Source organism: Sus scrofa, chromosome 6, assembly GCF_000003025.6.
Source record: "Sus scrofa isolate TJ Tabasco breed Duroc chromosome 6, Sscrofa11.1, whole genome shotgun sequence".
Taxonomy (NCBI): Eukaryota; Metazoa; Chordata; class Mammalia; order Artiodactyla; family Suidae; genus Sus; species Sus scrofa.
In genome coordinates, this window is record NC_010448.4 from 50,000,179 (window position 1) to 50,010,256 (window position 10,078).

The following is a 10,078-nucleotide window of genomic DNA, read 5'->3' on the forward strand; positions in this document are numbered from 1 at the left end:
CCCCCTTTTATAGAGGAGGAAACTGAGGCCATCACAGGGAGGGGACACCATCACTGTCACTTGCCCAGTGTTATGTAGTTTGGTGGTGGGGCAGGGATTCCTAGTCACTTATGTGTGCCCAGGTTCCTTTGAGCATCAGTTTAGGTCAAGAGGGAGAGAAATGAGGCCTAAAGGTGAGGGGGAGGTGAATGATAAAAAGTTGTTGAGATGTTTGTGAGTGTTCAGGGGACCGTCTCACACATGTACACACTGACACATAAGGAGACAGCTAGGAAAAAACTCATGGCAGGAAGATTTCTGGTCACAAAAACTGGGAAACAGATGAAAAGCCCATTTACAGGAGAATGGATGATACCTTGAGGTACGGTCAACCAGTGGAGTAGTACACAGCAGAAGAGGCTGAGCTTTGCTTGTCTGTAGGGCTGCATCTCTGAGCCACAAGAGGTTAAGGATCTGGGGTTGTCACTGCGGCAGCAGCCTAGGTCACTGCTGAAGTATGGGTTCAATCCCTGGCCCGGTAGCTTTGCAAACCCCCTAAAGCACAAAACAAAACAGGGTTGCCTCTCAGAAATAACAAAATGAGAAGAAACGTATTCTGGCAGGCTTGTTTTCAAAAGGCAAAACAATCCATGCGGGGGAGCGACACCTCATTCCTGAGAGGGGTTGACTCTGGGGGAAGCGAGGAGGTCTTGACTGGGAAGGTCACACAGAGGGCTTGTCCGCCTTTGTTTGTCCTGTTTTACTTCTTCTTCTTTTTTATTTTTTGCTTCTTAGGGCCACACCCATGGCATATGGAGGTTCCCAGGGTACAGGTCAAATCAGAGCTATAGCTGCCAGCTTATGCCACAGCCACTGCAATGCTGGATCTGAGCCCCATTTTTAACCTACACCACAACTCACATCAACGCCAGATCCTCAACCCACTGAGCAAGGCCAGGGATTGAACTTGTATCCTCATGGATGCTGATCAGATTGGTTAGCCTCGGAGCCACGACGGGAACTCCTGTCTTGTCTTACTTATGCTGGATGGTGAGTTTGTCTTTCTCACACTATTATGTATATTGTTTAGCATGCTTTTGGAATATTTTGTAATTAAAAAAAAAGTGTGTCACCCACACAGAACACTGGCACTCAGAGTTCACACTTCCTAGGTTTGAATCTCAGCTCTACCTCAGTTTCTCCTCCTATAATCTGGGTACAACCTCCCTTCCTTGTGAGGCTGTAAGACATCACAGTGTAATTAGCAAGGTTCCTAGGACACAGTTCTTCTTCTCTGGCCCCTGCCCCGCTTCCCTCCAGGGACCCAGGTGTTCTGTAGGGCCTTTGGCTGTACAGCAGGTCAACAGCCGGTCTGTGCTTCAGTTCCTTCTTACGACCCCCACTAGGAAGAAGCCTGGGTCCAGCCGGTGCAGCCAGTAGGAACTCACCTCTTTCAGCATCTTTCCTGGCTGGATAGGTTTCCAGGCCCTCGACTGCCCCCCAGTGGCTGGAGGGGCTTGGCTGCTGAATTGCAGGTTCTCAGGCTGGTTGGCCAGCCTGGGCAACTCCACCTCCCACTTACCCAGATACCCTGGCACTGTCTGAAGGAAACAAATGCTTGGCATTGCATTCTCAGGACAACTCTAGAGAATCCTCAGCCAGCAAAATAGGAAACTTAAGCACTGAAACAGGGAAGGTCATGCCCAGGAGTGCAACTCTTCAGGCTTTTCTTTTCCTATTTCCCTTTCTCAGGGAGTGTGCCCTGAAGTGGCTAAAGCCTGGATCCAAACACTGGCTTTGCCACCTCCTCCTAGCTGTGGGATGTCAGGAAACCACCCAACTTCTGACTCACTTCCCAATCTTGAAACCGCAGTTGCTTTTTTGGCACCTATTTTTCAGTGCATTGATGTATTTATAAAACACCTTACACTACATATGGTAGGCAGGCTGTCATCTTTATTGCTTTTACTTCTTAGTACCCCCCCGCCCCCGCCATATGTTTCTGGGCTAGGGGCCCAGGGCTGCAGCTGCAGGCTAGTCAGAGCAGCACCAAATCTTGAGTGTCTACCTACAGCTCACATGGAAGTTCCCAGGGTAGGGGTCAGATTGGGAGCCACAGCCAGTCCGCATCTGTGACCTACACCACAGCTCACAGCAATCCTTAAACCATGTCCTTATGGACATCATTTCCACTCTGCCACAACAGTAACACCTAGTGTTTATTCTTTTGTCTTTTTGCTTTTTCTTGGGCCGCTCCCTCAGCACATGGAGGTTCTCAGGCTAGGGGTCTAATTGGAGCTGTAGCCACCAGCCTACGCCAGAACCACAGCAACGGGGGAACCCGAGCCATGTCTGCAACCTACACCACAGCTCACAGCAACGCCAGGGATTGAACCTGCAACCTCACGGTTCCTAGTTGGATTTGTTAACCACTGTACCACGAGAGGAACTCCCACCTCGTGTTTATTCTTATATAAACCTCCCAGGACTAACACTTCAATTCCCCAATGGGTGTAGGACCCTTTAGTTTGATACTCAGCATCCAGCAGCCCCTTCAGCACTACACCCCAATTCAATTTATAGCAGGGCCCAGGCCACTGAGATCCCCAAAGTGAAGGCTCCTGTGTAGGCCAGGGAAAGGAGGTGCACACCAGACAGAAGTCACTTTGGGCTGGAGCCACTTAAAGGGCTGCCTGGAGTGAAGGCTGTCCCTGTCCACCTCCTTCTAGGACCTGAGCCCCAACCCCTCCCTCCTGCTTTGTTTTCAGCAGGGTCCAAGGCCTCAGCTGGGGCCCCAGCTTGAACTTTCAGTTTCTTATTTTCTGAGAACTGCAAAGGCAGATTGTAGGGGGAGGTGCAAGGGTCCCCAGAGTCTAGCATTAGCATTTCACCCACTTGGGGGCAGAACTGCTTGAACCAGGAAGGCTAGGCCTCAGGTTGAGAACCACAGCCATTCAGGAAACCCCTGGCCTCTATTTCACAAGGGAAGTGCAGCTCTCCTTCCTCAGGCCCTCCACATCAAGAGAGATCCAGACTAGCATTATGAACGAGGCAGTTTATTAACCCAGCTTCATTTGTTCTAATGCTTCTTGTTGGCAGCTGCCACCTGTAGGAAAACGTGGACAAGTAATTAAAATCAGTTGTGGGGTCTATGTTCACACATTTCACAGTAGCTCCCCTACCACCCATGGGACACCAGACGTCCTGATTTGTGGTTTCACATGTATTCATCTCATCGGATCCTTCAGACCTTGGGTACTTCCTCATTTTACAGAATAGTAAACAGGGACTCAAAGGGGAATATTGGAGTGTGATTTCAGTATCTGCCCACTGCCCTGAATCCTCCACACAGCTGCTTTTGTGCCAGGCGTTGCTCTGCCCAGGAAGGGACACTTTCTTCTTCCAGGCCACCCCCAAGTCCCAGAAGGCTGACACCTCCAATCTTTTGACACTGGTGACCAAACATTCCAAGGCTCCTAGGAGGCCTGCCTGAGTCAGTGATACAGAAAGAAGAAAACCAACAATGGGTTCATGCCAGGCCCTTGGGGCTCCTGTTGCTGTAGCTCACTGAATCCTTGCCACCCTCCTGAAGGAGGCAAGAGCAGAGCACTCTACAGACAGGGAGACTGGCTCTAGGTGGAGGGGCTCTCGGCCATGGTGTCACCATCTGGATGGAGACCTGGGTTCTGAGTCAGCCCTGCTTTCCTGATCCGATGCTCAGTAGGCATGAAGAATAAGGAGGAAATATTGCAAACGGAAATGGAAATCAGAAGGCTGAGCTGGGAAGAGGGAGTCGCACATGTGGGTACATGCCCTGAAGGAGAAACAAGCCCAGCTAGCGGCACCCTGGGCCTGGGGCATTGCTTCACCAGGGCACCTTCATTTCCAACCAGTTTCCATAGGAAGCCTGTCCATCAAAAAAAAAATATTTTGTTTTCCTTTTCTTTTTTCCCCTGCAAGCACCCCCACCCCTGGCTTGTCTTCTAAGGGAGGAAACTCCATCTGATAAAGCCAGGCCCCAGAAGCACCCAGGCAGTGACGGATGTACCCAGCCCTCACCTGTCCGGCGATTCTGTCCAGATCTCTCTGTCCCTGAGGTGTCAGTTTGCGGCCCCTGTGCAAGAGAAGAGTCAAGCAGCCCCAGGTGAGTGCAGGCTCTCACGGGTGTTCCAGGCTCCTGCAGGCCTTTCCTGGACACAAGTCAGGCCTCCCATGAAGGCACCTGGCCACAAGACCACAGGACACCATCCAAGTCCCACTGAGGTCTCCAGTCAGCTGCATTCTAACGAGCTGGGGGCAGGAGTGGGAGCCCCACCCCTAGCTGAAGAGGTATCGTTTGTGCAAGCATTAGATCAAAAGCCCCGAAAAATCAATTGGGAAAAGTTAACGAGCAGACTAATGAAAGCAGACAGTCGCTAAATTACCTTCTTGGAGCTGGGAGTAGTCAGCTAGAGAGGTCAGGGTGAGGCCCCTCACTGTGTGCTTTTCTGGAGGATACCTGCCGCCTGAGGGGCAGGTGCAGGCTGCACCACAGGCCTGTCACCCTAGTGCATGGGGGGTCTGGCCCCAAGGCTCCTCCTCCATCACCCCACCCTCCCCTCCCTTGCTTACCCATCTTGGTCCTTTTCCACCATTTTCAACCCCTCCAGGGCTTGGAGAACCCGACGGGCCACGCTCTTGGAGCCTCTGCTGAAGTGGCTGGGCATGACACCGTTTCTTTGACGACCCCCATAGATCTTGGTCATGGAGCCGACCCCAGCGCCGCCCCGGAGGTATAGGTGCCGGGCGGTGGAAGCTGCCGGGGGTGTAAGGGAGACTTGAGGACCCTTCTTAGACAGAGAAGGCACTTCTCATGCTACAGTCAGGGAAGCTGAGAAGTAGCACCAAGTCCTAGTAGCCGGCCCCCACCCACAGCTCAGGAGACTGGGGTGCACAGGTAGTGGAGAGACTGCCCCAGCTGCGTGGCTGAGGTGGACATGAGGTGCAGTGAGCACAGCCTGGCAGATGTTTCAGCCTTGACTGTCCAGCTCCACTTGCATGGGGACTCTGAAACGTTTGCCTCAGCACCAGGCCTAACAGTCCCTCTCTGACGGCTACTGTGAGGATTCCAGGGATGCGTCAGGTGTTTACTTCCCTTTATAGGAAAGGTAACAGGCTCCAGAGGGTACTCACTGGCTTCATGTCACACAGCTCTGGATGGACAGCCCCTCCAGATGGTTCTGGTTTTCTACCTCAGGGGGCTTCTGAGGAACTGGGGCCCAGATACCAACCACCACATGGCCCTCCCTGAATGAAAGCTCAAGGGTAGGGATTCTAGAGACCAGCATATTAGATTCTGCCCAAGAGACTACTCTCAGTCCTGAAGATCAGTGGGGAGTCAGAGTCATTCCTTCAACAAGGATTTGCTGCTAAGAGTCACTATCACTAGGCCATGACCCTCCAGTGCTGAGAGCCAGGGGTGGGCAGGTGGAACTGACCAGGTGAGGAGGGCTCCTCCCCTCCAGCTGCCCCTTCCAGAGTAGTTCCTGCACACTTGTTCTCAGCCCACCCATGCCACCCCACCCTCTAAGATGGTCTCCAGATATAGCCACAGGCTTCAGGGGTCTGCAGAGCACAGAACAAACCCTCACCACCTTTCTAAGACCACTCGGAAGTCTCTCCCTGATACCTACTTTTGATCCGAGCTTTCTCTTTCTGGCTGCCCCACGGCATATGGAGCTCCTGAGCCAGGGATTAGATCCGAGCCACAGTCAAGATATAAGAAGTTGTGGCAATGCTGGCTCCTTAACCCACTATGCCAGGCTGGGGATCAAACCTGCGTCCCAGCACTCCCAACACGCCACCGACCCTGTTGTGCCACAGCAGGAACTCCCTCTGCTCATTTTAAAACCGTACAAGTTCCTGTCATGGTGCAGTGGAAACAAATCTAAGAACCAGGATGTTGCAGGTTTGATCCCTGGCCTCAGATCAGTGGGTTAAGGATCCAGTGTTGTTGTGAGCTGTGGTGTAGGTTGGGAGCTATAGCTCTGATTTGACCCTTGCCTGGGAACCTCTATATGCTGCGGGTGCAGCCCTAAATAAATAAATACCACACGGCTTGCAGAGCATAAATTCCAATAAAGCCCAGCCATACTTTCTTCCAGGGGGCTTTTCACATTTCTCTTATAGTTGCATAAAACTGTCTGGCCTGGTGTCGGGTACTGCTTCTCTCCTGCATCCTAGGGTGGCTCTTGGGAAACCCGGAGGAGTCACTCCTCACCTCAAACTGTAAAGGACCACACAGCACCCCTAAATCCCAGCTGTGTCCTGCGAGACCTCCAGGTGGATGAGGAAAGGGTCACACTGCACATGGCAGACCAAACAAGGTTTTCCAAGTGTTTTCACAGCTTAGCAATTCAACAGCTGGCTTTAAGTTCACATCTGTGGCTCCCTCCTGACATAATGGATCATAAATCAGGGGAAGAAAGCCTCTAAGATCTATTTTGCTCAAGCTTTCTCTGCCAAACTTCCACAGTTAAAACAGCAACAAAACACTTCACTAACCTCAACTCACCCCTTAATTCGCTCCCACAATATAGTACCTTCTAGACCTCATTCTATTAACACAGCATGAGTTGGTGCCTAGCCCTGCACAAGGGTCTGACTAGCTTCCATCCTACAATAAAATGCATTCAGGCGCCCCAATTCAACAGCTGCTCACTGCTGGATAGCTAATGACACACAATGGATTCTTACTTCCCTCCCAAGCAGGCCCTCTGGAGAATTGAGGTCAAGAGGCCTGTCCACTGCACCAACCCCTTCAAAGCCCTGCAGCGGTCTCCCCTTGACACTGCTCCTTTCCTTAGAGCAGGTCCCATTCTCCTGCAATGGGTTCTTTCTATCCCTACACATCACCCCTTACACCACTGCCTGGGGACGTCTCACCCCTGGAGATCTGCACCTCTCCAGACTACCCTCAGGAAAGCCCTGCCATCTATTTCTGTCTTCTCTATGTCCCACACCGAGATCACTACCTGTCTACCCCACGCTGGCTCCTACGTGCCTCCAGAATTTCAGCTCCAGCGCAGGTCAATGGCCTATTGTGCTTTAGCCCCAAACCCCTGGAGGAGCAAAATAGGCCAAGCTCCCATGATCCAGAGAAAAAGCAAATATGGCACACGCTCTGGTTTTGGAATCAGGCTGCTCTCCACTTCATCTGTTTGTACCTGTTTCCTCTTGGTAACTGAGTATCTCCTATGACTTGTGCAGAGTATGAACTGGCAAAACAAAGTGGGAGCACCCTAGACTCTAAATAGAAGTGGACCAATGTTTTGAATGAGGTAGTAGATGGGTCTGTCACAACTACTGCTCCGCCTCAGTTATGAATGTAAACAAAGGGCACGGGTGCACCCCAACAAAATGCACACAGCGAACCTTGGTGCAGAACCACGACCCTGTGCTGCTAAGGCAGCTGGGTAGAGTGAGGCCAAAGGGAGCTTTGGAAACTCGAAGGGAGACCAGCAGGGCAGGCAGGGGATGCACAGCTAGCACGAGGTGTTGGGGAGGGGCACAGCAACTGTAAGGATGACCAGCAGGCTCACCCAGGTGTGTATTAACCAGGGCTTTCCTGCCATTTTCCCTTAATCTCTCCTTAACTAGAAGAAGTATGAAATGCTGAAAAGGGAAGAGAGCTGCTCGCCAGCCCCTGGCTAAGTGATGATCTGCTGAATTGTGCCACCATCACTAGCTGGCCTCAAGCATGTCACCTAACCTCCCGAACGTCTACTGCAAACCAACTACCACAAGTCCTGCTTGCGAAGTTTTTATTAGATGCAGGTCATACAAAATAAGAATATTGACCTGACTAAATAGGAAAAGCTCTTAAATTCTTTCTCTTCATCTTAAGATCCAAAGCTGCTATGGCCTCTTGGGGCAGGACCAAAGAACACTCAGGACCAGGCAGCCTTGCTTCTTCTCAAGGTGGTCTTGTCCAGGCCCCATCACTACTGACTGCTGTGCCCAAGTGAGTCAACTCAGCTCCTCTTCACCTGCCATATTTTTCTAAAAGCACAAATGTGGGTAAGTGGATTTGCTATCCACCCTACTCCACTCAGATTTCACCTTTTAGTCCTCGGGTCAGGGGCCGTGGCTGAGTCATGCTGGCCCCTGTGCCCAGCCCAGGGCTTAGAAGAGTAGACCACCCATCTACAAAATATTTCTTCCCACATGCTGGGCAATTTGTGCCAAGGCCAACTCTTTGCAAGGCTATTCTGTGCCCCCCCCCACTTCCCAACTCTGCTTTCCATCTATTTCCCACTTGGAGACAAGCTTTGGTCAGGACACGACCACCACTTCAGAGGAAGGCCAAGAGCCCTTAGTGAAGGCCTGTGCAGAGGCAGCTGCCTTGGCACAATCCAGTGCTGAACCCCACCCCCTCTCCCAAAGCAAGCCTCCATGGGGATGGCAGCTTGGAGAAATGCAAAACATTAAAGACAAGTGAGACAGTACTACCACTGTGCAATCACCACTTAAGGCAATTCTTTCAAGCTATTACTGGAGGACTAACAAAGTAAGAGAGAGGAACTGGCAGTCAGTATAGGGTGAGGGTAAGGTTTTCTTCTCTGCACTTGAAAAGTGCCAAGATTTACAGCAAGGAATGACCTGGTCAGATCTCAGAACAATTAGTTAGGAACAACTTGTTAAATACAGAAAAGTAGTCTAGTATGATGATTTGAACATAAGAACATACTCCAGACTTTAAAAGAACAGTGCCGCTCTCTAAAATGAACCATCTCTAGGCAAAATATATAAATTCATTCGCCCCCCCGATTTGCCCCAAGGCTCAGAGAAAAGTACAGATCCTCACACAAAATCTCTTAGTAATGAAGAAAACAGGAATCCAGAATACAAAATTATTGAATGCCACATAAAGCATGAATGAGACTCAAAAGTAACTTCTCAGGGAAATTAAGAGCTTACAGAAGACACCTAGCCTCCCACTCCCCAGCCAAACAAAGGTCCCAGTTCCTCACCAGCTCGTGTGTAGAACCAGTTCTCATCATAGGGAGCGAGTTCTTTATGCTTGGCCAGCTTGACAGTGTCCACCCATTCAGGGACTTTCAGCTTCCCGGACCTCGGAAAAAGGCACAATTCAGTCTCCAAACTCCATCCAATTCCCTCTCCTCAACACTACTTGGGGTAAACAGGAGCCCAAAGTGCCCCCAAATAAAAAGGGACTGAAATTCAATCCAGGCCTCATGGAGAAAGGGTGGATTCAAGAGACCTTCAACAGGCCTTCCCAGCCAGGAGAGAGAGAGCCTGAGGGCTCAGGCAAAGACGATGGCTTCCACTTACTCAACACCAGTCCCCACACTCACTTTTTGAGAAAGGCTGCCAGAGCTCTGACGAACTCCTGCTGGTTCACATCTTTTACAGTAACTCCAGGCATCTGCAAAAAAAGATCAAGTTTTTGAAGGACGATTAGTGGACTGACAGGAGCATAGCCCCAACGCGACCTAAACCGCCGCACTCCCTTCACTTCAGAAGGCCCTACAGGCCGCGGCGCCGGTGAGTCCTAGAGCTCACCGACGCCCACGTTCTCTCTGGGTCGCACGAACACTGCTTACCTGCTTCTTTGTGAAGACGCTGTACGACCCCAGCCCCTGATTCTAGGCCCACCCGGTATTCCCCGCTGCCCCGCCAGGCCCAGCTTCGGTTCCCGGACCGCGCGGATCAGACAAGCCCGGGCTTGCAGCTCGCACGTGGCCGCGGGTCCAGGGGGCGGGGTGGCCCTCGCGCGGGGGCTCCGGAGCCCTCAGGCACAAACTGCGGGCTCGGGAGTCGGGCTCCAACTCCCCACGCCCAACTAGGACCAGAGAACCGGACTTACCGTGCGGCCTCCGCGCTGCCAGCCAGGGGAAAGGGAGCAACGGGGTTTCCCGGGCGCACAAGTCGGGCGACTGTTATCGCGAGAGTTCCGAAAGATCGCGAGAGTGGGATTCGAACGAGCAGCTCCGCCTCTCTCAGGGCAAAAAGGGCTTCGCCTCTGAGACGTGGGAGGGCGTGGTGTGAGGGTGGAGGCTTGTTTCTCCCCGCCCTAGTCCTGAGCTGGAGGGATCTG

General features: G+C 51.9%; 1 protein-coding gene across 4 annotated transcripts; it reads right to left on the reverse strand.

Moving 5' to 3' along the window:
* Positions 3,020–9,957, reverse strand: RPS19 (ribosomal protein S19). Of its 4 annotated transcripts, none has more exons than XM_005655906.3 (6): positions 9,848–9,957; positions 9,336–9,406; positions 8,991–9,091; positions 4,591–4,774; positions 4,039–4,169; positions 3,020–3,085 (listed from the first exon to the last, which is right to left on the reverse strand). In XM_005655906.3, exons 2-6 carry the CDS (start codon positions 9,404–9,406, stop codon positions 3,039–3,041), a joined length of 534 nt encoding a protein of 177 aa, XP_005655963.1. In that variant the 5' UTR covers positions 9,848–9,957; the 3' UTR covers positions 3,020–3,038. The 4 variants fall into 4 exon arrangements, 3 of the variants coding, with proteins under 3 accessions (XP_005655963.1, XP_003127229.3, XP_003481921.1); XM_003127181.6 differs by having other exon boundaries at positions 4,039–4,093; positions 9,848–9,938; XM_003481873.4 differs by having other exon boundaries at positions 4,039–4,093; positions 9,585–9,850.